The sequence below is a fragment of the Netta rufina genome (genome assembly GCF_964035555.1).
Source record: "Netta rufina genome assembly, chromosome: 10".
Taxonomy (NCBI): Eukaryota; Metazoa; Chordata; class Aves; order Anseriformes; family Anatidae; genus Netta; species Netta rufina.
In genome coordinates, this window is record NC_140133.1 from 20077649 (window position 1) to 20096997 (window position 19349).

Here is a 19349-nt window from a genome sequence, read left to right on the forward strand (position 1 = left end):
GGGCTGGCAAGATTATGCCTCTGCAGTTGGTTGCCATCTTTTGAGAGAAGGTGAATTACTTGTCTCTACTGGATCTGCTCCAAGTATCTGCAGTGAGTTTTAGTTCCCTGTTGCAGCATTTCCTTGTTTAATTCACTGCCCATCAAGCTAATTCACAGGCCCATGAACCTCCACAAATCCATGGGTATGAGTTTACAGTGTTGTCAAGGTACTGAATAGACAAATCACCATGGAAATATACAAATATAAATTTTCATGTGCAAGAACTAATACCATATACAAGAAGAGAAAGGAATAAGAAAAAAAAAAAAAACAAAAACACAACTGTTTATAGTCAAAACAAAATATATTAATTTCATTCATTTTTTTTCCAGGATTTTTTTTTTTTTTAATTTTCTAACAAAAAGCATTTTTTTTTTTTTTAAAGTAGTCACTTTTGAAAGAAGACAAAGTACTTCTTTGAGAGCTTCTCTTCTCAGGAGGAACTTTATTTCTCAGCTTCTTTCATTGAATTAATATTTTTCCATGGAAACCCTTTGAAACCACAGCATTTAGAAAAAATAAAATATTTGTTAAATTTCCCACTTCCAGCAGAAAAATGATCAGCTTTGCCTATATCTCTGCCAATCCATCCAACCAAATGTCCACAAATCACGGAAGCAGATAGACTGAGCCAGATTTCAAGTAACTAATATCAGGGGCAGCCAACTGCAAAATAAGGAAATAAGTACATTTCCAATCTGTTGTTTCTGAAGACTTATATTCTGACTAACACCGGTGTCAGGAGGGCATTGCCTCAGTACAACACCGAGGCAACACAGTGCCTGACTTTGGTACAAGAGCGGGAAAAGTACTGTTGCAGGAAATAGGACGTTTGTACTGTTATGCTTATTGCTCTTGGAAAACCATGATTTCTTAGTACCTAGGGCTTTGAGTGGCTTGTGCCTGGGCATTCTGCCACAATGACAGATGGACACAAGAGTAAGCAGATATGACACAGTGTATGGTGTCGGGGTCGTGAATCCCAGCTGGGACTGTGCATGCAGCAGTCTGTCCTGAATTTCTGTGTCACTGCCACTTGCTTTCTAAACATGTAAGAACATTTTCAGCCAACTCCAATGGCTGGACATCTTCCTAACCCAGCAGGGCACTGAGTGAAGTCACTGTAATGAAGTCTTTACCTCCTTGTCTGTCCTCAAGTGCCCTTTTGGAGTCGGACGATATACACCCCATTCCCTCTGACACAGTTAATGCCAATGTGTTTACAAGGAATGCAGTCTTGTGCCACAGCCTGGGTTTGGCTGTGAAGGACTTATTCATAGGGGTCCTTCAAATCAAGGAACAGTATAGACTAACAATAGTCTATAGCCTGCAATATAGCTTCTATTAACTAAAGAATAGAATGCTAAAATGAAACCTGTAACGTAAATAACAGCATCCTGGTATGCAACTCAAAATCTTTTTTTTTCTTTTCTTTGATACTAGCCCAACTCCTCATCTAAGCTGGGTCAAAGTTACTGGAAATTTGCCCAAGGACAAATCAGTAAAAGAAAATTTTGGGAAGATCCTGAAGATAGAACAAGTGTCTGCAGCCGATGAAGGAACTTACCAGTGCACGGCGAGCAACCCCATGGGCAGAACAAAACACGAATTCCATGTTCATGTGGAAGGTACGGAGTATATTTTACTAAACTTTTTATTTTGAACACTAAAAGGTAGTCAGTGGGAAGTAAATAAGAACTTTTGCTAATATCACTTCAGATGATCCAAAACCTCAACCAGCTGTATCAATTTATGCTAGTAGGGCCAGCCTTGTAGTGTTGGGAAGCTGGCAGAAAAGAGCATTGTTTTTCTTGTTTTGTTTTGTTTTTGAATAGAATTAATGTTTTTTTGTTATTTTTTTTCCTGAACCATGAAGGCTTTACAAACCACTGAGCAGAAGTACAAATGTGTGAAAGAATTATAGATCCAATACATTAAGATGTGAGTTATTCAAGCAGAGATATTGACAAAATGTCTTGTATTAATCTGAAAGTCAGACCAGAAGATGTAATTATTCTACTTGCTTTTAAAAAAAATATGAAAATGGCCATACCAGGCCAGATCAGAGGTCTGTTTATCTCAGTTTTCTATCTTTGATTTTCATCAAAATTAAATGCCTATAGTACCACTCCTCTCTTGCCCTCCTCTGTGTGTTCTGCTATCAGCTTTGTATTGGAAAAACTTGAGCTGAGTGGTTATTTTATTTTATTTTATTTTATTTTATTTTGTTTTGTTTTGTTTTGTTTTGTTTTATTTTGTTTTATTTTGTTTTATTTTATTTTATTTTATTTTATTTTATTTTATTTTATTTTATTTTATTTTATTTTATTTTATTTTATTTTATTTGTTGCCAGTGGAAGTAAGGAGAATAATGAAATCAGCCAAGGTACCTTCATAACAGGTGTCTTGCAAATAGTGCAGGTAGAGGCACTTGGTGCCTATTCTCCCTCCTTCTTCCACCTGCTGTTCCCTTGCTCCCCAGACATTTCATACAATGCAGGTGTGGATGCTGCTCTCCGTCACTTCCTTTCATAGGAGCAAAGCAAAGCTTGAGTGAGATTTAACAGGGACAAGTGAGCCCTGCAGAAGTATTACTGCCACCATGAATCTTTCAGTAATGCCCCCCATAAATAGCTGCAAACAAGAATTCTGAAGCACAGCTGAAAAATGTGGTGAAAGCATTTTCTCTTTGCTGATGAAAAAATTCTTCAGCCTCTGCTCTGCAGAGTTAAAAAACAAAACAAAACAAAACAAAACAAAACCAATATTAAACTGCCAGGGTCTGTCAACCGCTTCATTTTAATCTGTGCTTTTTCTCACTCTTTAGTCACAAGAAGTCATGGCGGGAGGACACGTGCTTTCAGCTATCTGCTTTTTATTTACTCGTTAGCTGTGGAAGAGCCTTTTCTCTCCCTTTGTGAAGAATTCTCCCCTTTCACTTGACACAGCCTGGTGTGTCATAGCCTTCTTTCCCTTCCTGGAAGTGAGGCAGAGGGGGATACCAGGGCATGGCAAGTTTTCAGCTGCAATGGAGGGGAAGTGCTGACTCCTAGAAATCATTCCAGATGGTTTGGAGCATCTCTGCTCTAGCTGAATATTTTAACAATCTGGCTATGATTTTCTCGCCTGTAAAAATTGAATTCTTCAAAGAAATTGCAGGAGCTGCAAATACCAAAATACCAGGGAAATAACATTAATTAAGCAGTTCAGATTATTGACCCCTCTTCTCCCCCAGTCTCTAGAGGGAGGAAGGCTTCCGGGCAAATTGTTATTCCTACTCATTAACAAACAATTATTTTAAAAAAGAAAGAAGTAAAGAAAATGACTCTAACAATTGCAATATAAAGAACGTTTATGCAATTCCTATTAAATTAATTTTCCATTTGTGTAACTAATGTAGGATGCTGTCAGTAACAGGAATTCGTCCTACTAGGTCATCACATGCATGTTATCTTGCTGAAAGTGAGCAAAAAATACCATCTTTTTCTATAATTTTGAACCAGAAAATGTCATTAACATTCAGTAGAGATGGGTATGTTCATCATTCTTGTAGTGACTCTTGTGTGCACACTCAAGGGCAGGTATTGAGCTGGTGGAAGTGAGCATTAATTTCAGTTGGTTTCAGGGAAGTTATGCTGACATATGACATCCTTATGCCTGATAGGCACTTCTCAAAAGATGTGTGCAGGGAGAAGAAAATTTAAATATGAAAGGAAAAAAATCTCAGTCTTTAACCATGAACTATTCTCCATTTAGTGCTGGAGTAGAAATGAGGACTTGGTTATTGTTCCTGCACTATTTCACTTTTTTCTGTTCTTCTTTCTGGTATTTGAGGATCTCAAAGCAACACCCCAGCCTTCTAAATAACAGCCTGAAATTATGATATTTTCATGCAGCCCACTTACTAATCCTACAGTACTCTGAAGGCAAAGATTCAGGCAATTATTACCCAGTATCTGAAAATATTCAGCCAGCAAATTGCTTGACTGCTTGAACATTTTAATCTCTCTCTGCGAGGAAAGATGTAGCCTGGAACACTGGAAGAGGCACAAAAAGGCTATTATTGTTATTAGAGGGAGAGAATAAACTATTAAAAAAAAAAAAAAAAAAAGCAAAACAAGCTCTCAAATTGTTTAGATCTAAAATGTTTGTTTATTTGGTTATTGTGTATAATCCCCTAAGCCTAATAGAAAATGTATATACAACCTCAACATCTTGTCACTATCATAGTGCCTGTTCTAATGGTACCTCGATCTTAACTGAGGCTTCTGGGCTGTGTTTAATAGAAATAATTGCAATATAATGATTAATTATAGTAATGATGGAATACCTAAGGGCCTTTGCAGCTACTTTCATTACTGAGTTAGAGGAAAATAAATAAAACTAGTGTGATGTACATACATGCCCAGTCATTTTAATGAGACTCAAGCTGTAGTTCTCAGCCTTTCACTGGGAAAGGTGATAGCTGTATCTGAATCTGCAGATGATAACCCCAAAGTGGGATGGATTGTCCGCCCATGGGAAGATAGGAGAGAATTTGAAATGATCCTGACAAATTTGGAAAATGGTCTGGAATGAAACGGATGGGCTTCAGTAAGCACAAATGCAAATTCTCATCAGGCAGCACTAATTGGCTTCATAAACACAGGATGGAAAATGTCTGGTTAGACTGGTCTGGAGGATGTATTGGATCATAAGCTGAACTCTGCTCAGAAATACTGTCCTTGCAGAAAAAGAAAAATCATCCTGGAAAGGTTAAAGAAAAGCATTGTTTGTGAAAGAAGACTACTGAGAACTGATAAGGCCTCACGTAACATCCAGTTTCACATCGAGGATGGAATTTATTCAAGACAATACAGAAAAGCCAGTAAGGGTAGTCAAGATTTCAAAAATGTGGCCTTTGAGAATAAATGGATAGATATGTTTAATTTAGGAAAGAATGAATCTGGGGTTCATATAACAGCCTTCAAATGTACAAAAGTTTCTTCACAGTAACACAATATTCTCTTTCTCCCCTGGGCATAATACTATAGATCTAAACTACAATGAAGTGGATTTGGTTAACGTTACGTCTGTTCTAGTTATGGGGAAAAGGATAGTACTACTGTAGACAGCACAGGAGGCTGTAGAGATTTGTATCCATCAGGAATGCTCTAGGTGTAGGTGATCTTGTGTTGTTGCAGAAGTATGGACTAGATGACCATTTTAGATCCCTTTTGTTTTCAGACCTCTCATTACGTTCCCATAATGACATAAATCTCTTGATTGGGCTGACCACATCTATAACTCTTACCTAGAAGAATGCATTATGCAGTGAAACATAAGCTATACCACTTTGCTTGTGCAGATTAATGGCAGATTTGTCTGTCCAACCACAAGTTTTTGTGGTTGCTAGACTGTATGTGTATATTTTTTTTATTCTTACATTTTATATACTTATAAGCACTATAGCATATCTGCCACAAAGAAGAGAGGTTCTTCAGTCTTTCTGTGAAATTACATTTCATACTTGACAAAATCTCATTGACTGAAGCTTCACAGCTGCATCACTTCCTTGGGGCAACCACAGCAATTCCCATACTGAAAAAGGAAGGCAGCAGTGTAATATATCTGCAGCTCACTTTCAAAAGTATATGCACAAATTAAAATAGGAAGGGCTCTATAGTGTAGCTTGTATCCAGGTTTTCCTTAGTGTCTCACCTCCTCCAAAACATCCTGTCTCAAATATGGTGCTTGTGGCAGACGTAGTTGGGGGAAAAAATTCATTAGGATTGTTATAAACCTTTTCACTTCCATGCCTTTGACCTGTCTTTCTCTGATGTATGCATAATGTATGAGAGAAAAAGAGAGATCTGCAAACCCAAAATGTTCTGCTGCATGCAGGTTTTTCCTGGAGTCAAATAAAAGGAAGCATAGCAAGTATGATCATGTTACATGCTGCACTACAGGAGGGCAAACAGCTCTGCAGCGAGGCAGGCAGTAGAAGGAATCTGTTCTGTGAATGAAATGCTATGTTATAATGTTATAATTTTTGATAAGCTTTGGTGTCTTACATTTAGTTCATTCTTTAGCTGTTGCTAGTCAATGCCTCTACATGGGTTCTCTACTGTGGAAATAGTGGAGTTTGTGTAGAAGCTCTTGTTTATCACACATCAGAGGTATTTTTTAATATATCTGTGTGAGCTATGACGTTTTGTTTTAATATATCACACAGATAACATCTGGAGATGTATTACCAAGCAACAGCTCTGTTAATCTTCAAAGCGTATTATGAGCATTAACTAATGAATCCTCATGTATCCCACACATTAGCTCATCTTTTTCAAATAGGGAAGAAGGGATCCAGTGATCTGCTTAGGGCAGGCAAAAGAGGTAGTGACAGGTCTGGAACTAAAATGTGGAAGTTTGTAGTTTCTCAGGGAGAGGTAATGACAAATACCATTTATTTATTTATTTATTTATTAAGGACGCCCTCTGAAATGTATGCAGGCTCAGGGATCTAAATTTGGTCTGTAGATATCAGAAAGCTGTCACGAGATTAATGATTTATTTTTCCTCTCTGTTCCTTCCCTCCCTTACAGTTGTTGTGTTTTTTTGTTTGTTTGTTTTTCCAATGAGTTCTGGGTAGCTGATGCTCAGGGGATGCTCTGGTTTAGCTGCCAGTGCTGGGGAAAGAGAATGCAGCAGGAAAATGCTGCTCCTCTACCACCACCCTGTGGGGGACTCTTCAGGACTGGTCCTCAATCAGTGGTCAGAAAATGTCTCATCATATCTAAATATGTTATGGATCAGCATCGGAGATGAATATAGGGTGGAAAAGCGGGATATTGAAAAGCACAATGTGTTTCCTCAGCACCCACAGATGAGCAGATGGAGGTGCTCAGCATCGCCTCTGCATCATCATGCTCTGCCCTCTGGCTGCTCCTGGGCAAGCCGATGCAAGCCATTTGCTCATGTCTACTGAGTATTCGAGCTGAATGGTTATTTGCATCTTGTTTGAGTAGCTGAAATAGTCTCACGTCATTTCAGAGACCACAGCCTTATGTTTGAGGGTCCTTGTGAAAATCCTGACACCATTAAGTTTACCTCCCTCCCCAGCCTCACCTCTCATCTTCTCTGCATTTGTTTTCCACTTCGGTAAACACTGCCCATATCCTACACTCTTCCCTCTGACATTTGCATTTTACAAAGCCTGAAGGACAGAAACTGATGTATACTAATGGTAATTTTACCTTTTGTAGCATTGGTTTGCATGAAGTACGCTCCGGTTGCACAAACGGCTGCTAGGAGCTGGTGGCTACTGCTGGTAGCGTTTGCCATCTCCTGGAGAACTACGGTAATAGCAGTCAGACTTGTCCTGTGTCACCTGCTACCTGCCATGTCCCCTCTCTACAGAGCCTCCTCGGTGGATTAAGGAGCCAGAAGGTGGTGTTTACAGCGTAGGAACAAACCTTGTGCTGCTGTGCGAGGCGATTGGCAACCCAGAGCCAACCATTCAATGGAAACTTAACGGGATGCCCATTGACAGTAAGTACAAGGTCCTACAGCCTTCTTTAGGAGGTGGCTGGATAGGACGTGTCTGTGTTGTGCCCCTGGAATGCACAAAAAGCCTAATGCACTAAATAATGTCTTGTGTGACATCTGTTTAAGCATATTTTCATATTTAATTAATAAGGCTTCTATTTAAACATGAACTTGAAGGGAGGTGAAAGAGGTGCAGGTGTAGAGTGGCTGTGAGTACGTAACCCTGTACTGCTCCCATCTGTTTGGGATATGGGGTGGTACTTGTGCTTTTGAGGTCTCTTGGTCTTACTGCTTCAGAATTAGCACGAAAGACTCGTTGGAGTCTGGGGAGCACAGGCCCTGCTTCCTGGTGTGTTGGTGTTATCACTACTGTTTTGAAACTTTATATACGGTTTGGTTTGGTTTGAACTGAACATTGACAAAGTCTGGCTCTTTTCAGGTAGGACCTTCAGAGGGAGAATCTCTGCCAGAGAGATCAGCCTCACCAACCTTCAGCTTCAGGACAGTGCCGTGTACCAGTGCGAGGCCAGCAACAAGCATGGTACCATCCTTGCTAGCGCCAATGTGAATGTCCTCAGTGAGTAGTCTCCCAACTCTTCAAGTTTATCAAGAAAAATGTAACTAAAGCTTCCCATTTTGATACCTCTTAAGTCTTCAGAATAGTTGTGGGATTATTAACCAGGTCTCTGTTCTGTTGCATTGGCCCTGGATTTTAAGAAATACGTTGTCCAAACTAGTGCAACAAGCCTTATCATGGGCAACATTATACACTTAGCTTGAGTGGTCATGAGCTTTTATATACTTCTTATTTTAACAATATAGTTGTTTGGGGCTCAAAATCTTTGGAATTCAAATGTATTAAGATCACTGTGGACTAGATTGTGGCCACGACTGTGTTTTTAAATTAAGTGTACTGTGTATTGTTAATCTTTAATTTCAGTTGTGATACTGAGCCTCTTCTTTGAAGACAGATAGTCATGGGAATTTATTTAATAAGAGAAGTCTCTAGAGGAAGCAAAACTAGTCTGTTTTTTGTCTTGGAGTTGAGCTTTCATGGTCTGACATGTCCAGCAGTCAACCACTGTTATCTTTGTCATTGAGGCTTATGGGAACTCAGTTGCTCAGTGCAGAGCAAAAAGGCAGTGAAATTCCTGCTAAGTGGCCAAGCCTTTGGCCTTTGTATGGTGGGAAAAGGGTATGATGCAGGGACTGTATTTATATTCCCAGTTCTGAAGTTCAGTGCTGCTTGTTTTGCATTCTGTTCTGCAGATATTGCTCCCTTAATACTGACCTCAGATGGTGAAAACTATGCCACAGTTGTGGGTTACAGTGCCTTCCTGCACTGTGAATTTTTTGCCTCGCCTGCAGCAGATATTAGATGGTAAGTTACTGAGAACTCACTTCTTCACATGAAACAGGTTCAAACAGGCTTCCCAAACACTCATGTGCTCATGTTGTGGAATTAAAATTTGCAGTTTGTAACAAAAATGTGTTTAATATATGTATATTTTTTAATCAATATACTTTTCCTCAAGAACCTTGCCACGTTGATTTAAAGAGGGGGTGGAAAAACAGTTAATGAAAGTCCTCAATACCTGCGTGAAGAGGTGTTGGGATATTCATTAAGCAGAACCATGCCTTATGTAGCCAAATCCTGCTGCAACTTCATCAGTGTTAGTTTAACATTGGTAATTTTTAAAGTTTGGACACATTGCTGGGGTTGAAAGGCAATGACTTACAGAACACGTTCACCTGGAAATGGTTCCATGTAGTTGGAAATCACTGGATTGCCATAGCACCTGACAGGTGCAATAAAATTGCACATGACAGCTATGGATTAAAGACTCAGCCAGAGTAGTTTAAAGATCTTGGTAGACACTGTCAATGTATTTCAGGTTTGCAGAAAGCTTATGTCCCTTTATGATTTGCCTGCATGTAAGTAAAGTGACTTGCTGACCCCAGACTCCTGAGTCCCCTGAACTATCTGTAAACCATGGAATATGAAAATGTATGGCAGGAGGGTTGGAACTAGATGATCTTTAAGGTCCCTCCCAACCCGAGCCATTCTATGTTTCTGTGAAATAATAGTTTCTACAACCCCAGAAATAAGCCATAACTATTATCCTCTTTAGGACTAAGGATGATAGCGTAGAGACACTCTCAGCATTACGCTATGAATTAAATAAAAATGGCACCCTAGAGATCAAAGAAACAAAGAAAGACGACTCAGGATCATATGCTTGCTGGGCTTCAAACTCGGTTGGAAAAAGAGCAATCACAGCGAATCTGGATATAAGAGGTAAAGTTTCACTTATGAATAGAAAGACCTTTGATAAGGTTTTATATTTACTTTTTTTTTTTTTTTTTTTTTTTACTTAAATAGATACTTAGTAAAAAGTAAAAACAATGAACAACTTCAATACTCAATTAGCAAAGTCCTCAAAAGCACTCTCAGTTTGCTGTAACTAACTCAAGAAAAAAAAAAAAAAGTGTTCTATTTCAGGCCAGCCTCTTTGCTTTGTAAGTTTTACAATTATAATAAACATGAAAATGTACAATAAAATTCTCACAAAGCAGTATTTCACTGTATAGAGAAGTGAAGCCAAGTGCTTTCTTCCTACTTATTCATCTGTTTCTGCATTTAGATTAGAGTCAATTAAAAGAACAAACTTGATTGCAATATTTTTTTCTCACTCGACTTTAATAAGCTTGTAATTTTTCTTGGGTCATTGCCAAAGCCTATTTCAAATGGCAATTGGACATAAAAATCATATTCAAGCTTTTTTTTTTATCATTCATTTCATAACAGTCTGCTAACAAGTATTTTCACCTGTGACTTTGTGTGTTTGTGTGCACTTGTGTTTCTTGAATATGTTGGTTTGGACTGAACTAAAATAGAAATTTTCAAGATATAAAATTATATCCTGTCAAATCTCCATTTCAAAACCAACCTCCTCCGCTTGAAATGTTTGTATATAGAGACAGATAGATAGATAGGTGAAGATATGATCATTGCTCCTGAGGTTGATTTTTATATATGAAGTGCTTGGTGAAAATTTGATGTAATAGTTTCTCTCTCCTAATCAAAGTGTTTTCTGTGATCCACCAGATGCTACAAAAATTGTCATTACTCCAAAGAACCCCCGAGTGTTGAAATCACATTCAATTTTGTTGAAATGTCAGTCTGAGTATGATTCACACTTGAAAAACAGCTTCAAATTATCCTGGAGGAAAGATGGAGATCAGCTGCCAGTCAACAGCACACAAGACAGCAGGTAAGCAGAGAAGAACAAGAGTTTTCTTGAGCTCAGCTGAAATAATGCTGTATAGTGCTGGAACATGAGTATTAATAAACATGAAACTTAATAGCTTGAAATGCAAATTTATGTCTGCAGGAATTCTTCATGCAATATATGACTAGATCTGCATTTTGTCTACATACATATATATGCATCTGTATGAGTTTTGAGCTGTGACTGGAAAATTATTATTACTGTTGTTTTTGTTTACTCTCTTTCACTGTCATCGTATAATGCTGCATAAATGTTGGTTTAACCCAGAAATATAACTCTAAACTCCGTGTAGTCAACTGGGATTTTGTTTCTCCACTTGGATTTAACTAGTATTTTCCTGTGTTTATACCTGTTTGTCCCTTTAATGGGATGGAGCCTAGACTTTATTCCATATGAAAGGTCCCACAGTGGGCACACGGATGTCTTTATTAATTAGTCACAGCAGAAAGGTTATTTTCTAAACGCTGCAGTGCAGGAGGTATGGAAGAAGATCCTGCTGAGGCCACAGAGGGTGGGGAGAGAGTACCAGGTAAAGACCAGATCAGTCTTCACCCTGACAGAACCCATGGGCCTGCATTAAGGCCAACTGCCCCTGGTGCATAGGACATGACACAGGTGGGCTGGGAATGCTGCGTTTTATTCAGTCCTCTTAAAAATGTATACACAAAGCCTGTGTATTTCCCTCATTAATGATGTGCCAAAACCCTATGTGCCAAACCCTCAGCTGATGCATATCAATGTGGCTCTTTTCAGATCAAGAGAAGACATGCCAACTTCCAGCCATAGAGGCTAAATTGCTACAAAATACAAATAATAGTCTACAGCACAGTGTATAATACAACTACAATTGCATTTTCAAATAATAGGCCTAACGTGCAATTATGTTATTCAAAATGTTCCCTTAACAAGTTTATTCAAGAACTGTTTTTCAGTGAACAGTGTCAGACATATGCTTATCTTACAGATTTTTCTATATATTTTTTTAATTGTATGTGCCTTTTTTCTTGCCCTGTAGGATAATTGTGGACATGGATACACTGTTCATTTCAAGTGTGACATTGGAGGATCAAGGAGTTTATATGTGTGTGGCTAGCACTTCCCTAGACAGTGTTGTAGCGGAATCACGGTTAATTGTTCTTGGTAAGAGGATACTTTCCTAGTGTGCAGTCAGGTTGGTGCAATCGAGTGTGCACTTTCGTTTAATTAGTTCTTTTACCCATTTCAGTTACCAAACCTCAGTAATAAATTATTGCCCAGTGGCAAAAGGTAAATTCATAGCAGAGAAAGGATTTGACCCACAGTCTGAAGCTTGACCTTGCTTTTGAGCATCCTTACCACCAGTCTTCTGTCCTGAGAGGCTGCTCAAAATTAAGGAGATGAATTTGTGTAGTGATGTGCAGTCCTTTGCAACATCAGCCTCTAACACTTACCTAAGGACATCAGACAATCACTAGAATGCTATTTTGCTGAGAGTTTTGTGTTGTTTTAATTTCAGGGTTGGTTTGTTTGTTTGTTTTATATTTTTGTTTATTTCTGGCAGTGATTGCTAACAGGAGCTAAGACAATCTGACCTTCAGGATATTTTCACACTTTAAATGAATGGTATTTTTCAGTAAATAGTAAATTAAGTAGATGCTATGCACATTATTTATGGTACTGTGTTCTTTAGTAGTATATAACTCAAGATGTTTGTAAACTGTTATGTTACTTATGAAAATTTCATGAAGCATTTTGTTCGTTTTTAAAAAGTTGATTTACAGAAGGGGAAAAACATTCTTGTGCTTGTTTTTTCTTGTTTATTGTACATAAGAAAGGTCTTGATGGATTAACAGTATCTGTTATTTTCCAAATGAAAAAATTCAGGCTTTTGCAATGAAAGACCTGTGAGATGACTAAAGAACTAAACATGGAACAGATGGAGATATCAAAATATGGGCAAATGAGCACAGAAGATGTATTCTGTTAAAATACTTCTAGGTATTTGTTCTACTGTTAATAAACAGAGAGCAGGATGGATACCTCAAAGATATACCATCACTGTCTTCAAATAAAAAATCATAGCACCATATACCGTAGCACACAAACATAATCTTTTAAACTTTTTGATGTTCCCTTATATATAAAACAAAAAACTCAACATTGTTATTTTAAAAACTCTGTATAGTCCCTACTAATTGCTTTCACAATGACAGGGACAGTGTTATTCATTGAGCCAGCTGCTTTTCCTGTAAGAAATGACATTGTCAACCAAAATGTAGTTAGAATGTTGGGGCAGAAGGAGGTCAAACACCAATCAAGAGTTGCGTAATTTCATTTCCTTGATCCATACATTTTTTAGATTTTGAAACTCTAGCTTCATGCCCAGGAAGCTTTCCTGCAAAAGCTCTGAGATTGTTTTCCTGGTGAATGCAGTTTTGTGTTCAAGACTACATGTTTAAGGAGGAGTAGTGTGTGCAACTTTGGAGGGATGAGGGGTAACCATCAGACCCCTGCAATAAGAAATTGTTCTTTTACAACAGATTTTATGCAATCCAATTACCAGGCTAATCCAATATAATCAGATTTCAAATTGACAACCACGTACATAAAAAGCAAGCTCTAGTGTGTACAGAGCATCAGCACGGTCATCCTGTGCTCAAGGCTTTGGCAGTCCCATGCTAGTCCCCAAGAGGTGCAGTGCAGTTATCACACCAACCACGAGCTACACAACTAACTTGATATATTCTCTGGACAGCACTAATTGAGCTGGCAAGTAATGAATTTTGTTGTTTCCTTTTAATATAGATCCCCATGGCTGTGATAATGAATATTATCCTTTCACTCTTTCTCTAAAAGCCAGGTTCAATAACTGTGAGAGCCAAGCCTCCTCCTACCACTCTGGTTTGCACCACAGTAAATCCAAGTGATTCTAATATAACTTTCTGCTGAGAGCAGTGTCAATATCTATTAGTGATTATATAAATCCTAGTGATGATTTGCACAGAAAACTCTGTTGCTCCAAGCAAGGCTAATGAGAATAGATGGAAATACACTTGTAGAAGGGATATTGCATTTATAGGGGAGAAAGCAGAATCAGAAGACTCAGTGTATTTTTCTGTAACAAACCAGGCTCTTTAAAAGAAATTCTTACTTTCCTAATCCTGTCCATTTTGAAATCAGAAGATGTTTTACAACTGCCTTCACTGGAGCTTGCTGTTCCAGTCTTTTCAAAAATGCCAAATAAACAGGAATAATTGCCACGCTCTTGACAGCTCTTTGTTGTCTCAGATGTTCCTGATCCACCAGAAGATCTGCAGCTCTCAGAACATCAAAACCGAAGTGTTCGACTGTCTTGGAAGGCTGGGGCCAGCCATAACAGCCCTGTTAATGGTATGAAGGATTTTGGTAGCATCACCTTACATCATTTAGCATAATGACACATCACGGCTGTCAGAATAAACAAACCGTGCTCAAAGCTGTCCTTAATCGGTTTTACTATGACAGTTAATTTACTCTAAGTTCATTTCTATCCTGCTATTTATAAGCAGTTCATAAGGGTGCTGCCTGTTTTCCTCTGCCTTGTTTTCTCTCCTCCACAGAGTCCATTATAGAGTATGAAGAGAGCCAGTGGGAGCCGGGGAGGTGGCAGGAGCTGACCCAAGTCCCTGGGAATGACACCACAGCCCTTCTGACCCTGGCCCCATACATGAATTACCAGTTTCGTGTTGTGTCCGTGAATGCTGTTGGAAGGAGCCAGCCTAGTAAACCATCGCTGCGCTATGCAACGCCTCCAGCTGGTAAACACTGCCATCTAGTTTTTTTTATATGAATATTTTTAGTGCTTTACCAGGAATAGCATTGCCCTCTTTTCCTTCTGAGGGGCATAAAGATGTCAGGTTGCTTGTACTACTTTTTCTGCTCAATGTGTGTGGTAGGAGATGAGACACTGAAGCACTCTGCACACACCAAAGCCAAGTCCAGCCATCCTGCATGCCAAGGAAGTATCTTCGCCAAAGAGAGGATTCACCCCTGCAGCTGCCGACATCAGTCTGGGGATGCCAAAATGAGGAATTTCTGTTGCTATGGCTAGCAGTGTGTTTCCTACCCACATACCTGTAACACAAAGCTTTTCTGAACTCTGCTGATTTTGTGCCTTTAAGGCTCGTTGCAGCCATTTATGGACATGCAGGTGCTGGTGAGAATTTTCAGGATTTATGGGGAGCCTTTCAGCAGCTATAAGCTTGTCAAAAGTGTTCATTCACAGTGCATTTCTCACCATAACAGAAAATGCTGTATCCCTGAAAGTCATTTTAGAGGCCAACTGTTCAACCTGGCATTTGCATTCCCTGGCATTTTTCTTTCTTTCTTTTTTTTTTCTCTTTCACTTCAATTCCAGGTCTTTCTTCAGCTTTTCAGCTGTGTGCGCCCCACTAATGATATACCTTCTGTTTACTATCCCCACAGGGAGAAAAATCTCTTCCTAATAATCCCCCTACATCTGGTGCTTTGAAATCCAAAAGTCACAGTTTCATGTTAGCTGGTGGCTCCAACCAACAAGGGCACTTAGGAATCAAAACTGCATAAACAACTCATTTTGTTCACAGCAGCTTTTGCTGATCCAAGTAATTAAGCTCATGAGCACTCTTTGTTTAGGTGTTTTTCACTCTCAGTAATACGGAAACAAGAAAAGTTTTCAAATATGTATTTAATAAATACATATTTGTTTATTATTTAAATAACACATGCAAATAAAAACAGAAATATGGAAACTAACCTTATTACCTGTGTGGTTTCAGCTCCAGACAAGAACCCAGAAAACATCCGAGTTGAAGCTTCTGAACCAAATGAAATGGTGATGAAATGGGAGGTAATGCAAACATGTCTGTCAATGCTACAATATTGGGAACAGGTTCTCTCTTCAAGCAGCAGTTCCTAGAGCAGCACGAAAGTTATCAGGATGTTGTTTTAATGCAAATACATTTTTAAAAAGAGAGAGAGAGGGAGAGAAATAATGGTTCCCTTGACTTTATTTCCCCTTCTCCCTATTAATTAAAGTTAATGCTTTTAAGTAAACACTAGCAAATTCTGTAGGTAGGATCATTGATGCTACTTCAGTCGAAGGTTAAATTATTATTGACTTAAATGTTTGGGTTTCCTTCCCTAGATTCATTTTTTGTTTCAAAAGGCAACTTTTTCCAACTAAACTTTGCAGGCTGTAAGGAAATACAGAAGTGCTGTATGTACGTTGAGAAATTACCTAGAGTATGCCCCTCTTCTGTGCTTCTTGCATGCAAGGGAGTGCTTGCAATAGCCATGGTCTTACCCTGCTCTGCAGGAGGAGCAGCCAGGGCCAGGTAGAGGACCTGTTCCTTGGCCAGGCACAGAGTTTCTGCTCCTTGAGCCTGGAGGTTTGACAATGACTCAGATCACTTGGCCAAGAGAACGTGAGTTTGAATTTCTACACCACAAGCTAAAGGAGTGCAGATACAGTTCCTGATCATGTGTCAAAGGAATCACGTAAAAGTGTTGAGGATGGTTTCCAGACTTCAATTTCTCTGACTTTTAAGCTTACAGCTTCTGTGCCAACAATTTAGAGAGATATATATTCCTCCATTTAACACAAGCTTCAACAACTGTGGAAGGACGCATATTTTTTTTTTTTTTTTTTTTTTTTGTGGCTTGAATTAAACACAATTTACATGAGATTTACTTTTCAATCTGCTGCTTGCAGCAAAGAACAATAAATATTTCCCAAGTGTGAATTTGCACTTCAGGCTATAATCATGCCAAAAAGGAGATGGCCCTTTAGATCTGTTGACTTGGATTTGAAAGTGGATTTTTGCTGAATGATGTAGTCAAGGAAGACAAACCTGCTTCTTGGAGGAAAAGCAGAGTGGTGGTACTCATCACGGGTGGGTGAAGGTGCTAGGGCCAGCAGTGGGCTGAAGCCTTGGCTGAGCTGGGAAGGAACCACCATCCCTGCCAGTAATCCCAGCTCAGACATGGCAAAAGTAAAAGTGAAAATTGAGGCTAAAGAGAGAGAATGGGATGGAAAGGCTTTGTTAAATCTCATTGAATCATTTAAATGTCATAAACAGGATATTCATTTATTTATGGTGTTTTCTGCATGCCTTCCAGAGAAAATGCTAGGCACTGAATTTCACAAAAAAAGAAAAAAAAATACTATTTCTGGCAGACAAAGGCTGCAAAATGATGTTAATCTGCCTACTTTGGATTAAGAGACCAGATGAGCATTAGTGACTAGCTTTTCAGCCAAGGATTTGCAGCATTAAGGGAGATCAAAATAGGAGTCAAGCAGTGCTGAAATTTTATTCCAAACAAGAAGTTATTTTTTAGTAGGAATTTTTACTTCTCCAGCTTCTCTTGCAAATCCCATTCCATGGGTTCTTTGCCGTGGAGGAGCTTCAACCCAGCACTGCCTATTAGAAAGCTGTGTGGCATACCAGCCCTTTCACCACAGTCATCCTGAAGGTCATGAATGGGAGGGTGCATGGCTTTGGTCCTTGTACCCTCAGAGCAAGTAAAAGGGAATTTTTGCACATGGCCAAGAGCTAGGTTTGCTTAACATTGTCCTGCCCCAGCTGAACAGAATTCAATGAGTTTTCGGTAAGTCAATCTGTAGGACAAATTAATACCATGGAAAAACACTCAGTTTTTTGGCATGCCTTGAAGAGAGCTGTTCAAGTTTTATAGATGCTCTTTGCATCACCTTCAGTCCCCACATGCGAGGAGCAGTGGGTGAGCCGGTCAGTGGGAAACAGTGCTCTGCTGACACTCAGTCGATGTCGTTTCATTTCAGGCTTCTGCACTTCTCTGACCAAGGTGTGCTGATCTGGGCTTTGTGTGTGGCTTGGCTACATATCAGGCGTTATATATTTGATATGTATAATGTTTCATTGAAATATTTTTAAGAGTAGTTTGTGGTGGAAAATATCCACAGATATTTCAATGGACTGGTAACCTCCCCCCAAAACACATACACATCATTTTGGGGTAGTGCATGTGACCAATTAACATTATTAATTAAAGAGGTACATTTTCAGAGAAAGAAACTCAGTTGGAGAATGTCTCATGACAAGTCATTGTTATATGTCTTCTAATATTTTATAAATTTGTGTTAATTAGATGAGAACCATGCTGTGACGAAGTCTTCAGCTGATCAGTAAGAACTGATAGCACAGCAGTTGCCCATTAAATGACCAGGCATAATTTCAAGCATTTGGCACGTATTTAGAACAAATCTAAATTTTAATGACCCAACTTGCTGTGCTACATAAAATTCTAAGATGAAATGCATTTTAGCTGTACTAAAAGGCACAAATAGCCTTATGCCAAAATATGCATTTTAGTTGCGCTAAAAGGCATGCGGTTTAAATCACAGAAAAAAAAATCCAAGCAAAACAAAACAAATCCCAACAACTTATGGGTCTCTTTTAACATCTCCTGTTCTCCCACAGCCGTTGAAGCCCACGGAGCGAAATGGGCCAGGGCTGGAGTACAAAGTCAGCTGGCGGCAGCGTGGCGTCGAGACTGATTGGAATGAGGAATTGGTGAAGAAACACTCCCTGACCCTGAGGAACACCCCCACTTTCGTGCCCTATGAGATCAAGGTCCAAGCAGTAAATAATTTAGGAACTGGTCCCGAACCAAACATCACCACTGGATATTCAGGAGAGGATAGTAAGTAACGGGAACTTTCCCGTGAAAAATGTGCTTAGTGAGTGTGTCTTGTGATGCAAAACATTTAGACGGGGAGCGATAGATTGGGCAGCCTGCAGCCAAAATGCCTAAATACAGCTGTTGAAAGTGCTGGGCCGCCAGAGAGACAGACACTTCTTGTGCTGGGCACAGTGGACTCCAGCTCTGTGGACAGGTCCCTCATGCTTTTATTCATTTCAGTGCTGATTTAATCTGGATATTCATTTGAAGGCTGCAGTCCACAAAGAAGTCTGTGAATTACTGCAGCAGTTGTGCTGAGCTCAGGGGGGACAAACCTTTAACTTGGGTTTCTGTCCAACAGCTTTTTGTGTCCCCCTGGTGGCACAGCCCCCTCCCAGGCCTCCCCTTGTCTCTGGAGAAATCTTCCTCCACCACAAGGCCTAGCTTCGGGTTTACTCCTGCTCTGAGCCCTCTCCATGGAGTTTCTCAGCACTGGCCCACCTCTGCTCTTGGGCTTTGCCAACTGTGCATAGTCTGGGCCAAACCAAAGCAGCTTTCTCCCCTTGCTACCCACGTTCAGGTAATAGATGCCTGGGCCGCCCTAGGTCACAGCCACCACTTCTGATACTGACCCTTTACATGTCCTCTTCGAGCTCCAATTTCATGGTGGGCCTTAATAATCATCTCCCATTGTGAGAGGTGAGCATGCAGGAGGATTTCTCTGCTAATAGAATTAATGCTGGTGTCACAAGGGCTGTGACAGCCCTTCTACAATCTGTGGGACACTGGGTAATAGCACTGCTGGGTCCATCCCAGCATTTCTGAAAGCAG

General features: G+C 39.5%; 1 protein-coding gene across 1 annotated transcript in view; it reads left to right on the forward strand.

Annotated features, from left to right (window-relative positions):
• Positions 1 to 19349, forward strand: part of CHL1 (cell adhesion molecule L1 like) — a gene marked incomplete at both ends in the record, with an annotated part of 51813 nt that overhangs the window by 17962 nt on the left and 14502 nt on the right. Inside the window, 11 exons of the mRNA XM_084292464.1 lie at positions 1486 to 1670; positions 7438 to 7569; positions 8006 to 8143; positions 8836 to 8947; positions 9699 to 9865; positions 10676 to 10841; positions 11875 to 11999; positions 14127 to 14228; positions 14438 to 14635; positions 15635 to 15705; positions 18317 to 18539. Coding sequence (XP_084148590.1) covers positions 1486 to 1670; positions 7438 to 7569; positions 8006 to 8143; positions 8836 to 8947; positions 9699 to 9865; positions 10676 to 10841; positions 11875 to 11999; positions 14127 to 14228; positions 14438 to 14635; positions 15635 to 15705; positions 18317 to 18539 — 1619 coding nt within the window. The remainder of the gene's footprint in view (positions 1 to 1485; positions 1671 to 7437; positions 7570 to 8005; positions 8144 to 8835; positions 8948 to 9698; positions 9866 to 10675; positions 10842 to 11874; positions 12000 to 14126; positions 14229 to 14437; positions 14636 to 15634; positions 15706 to 18316; positions 18540 to 19349) is intronic.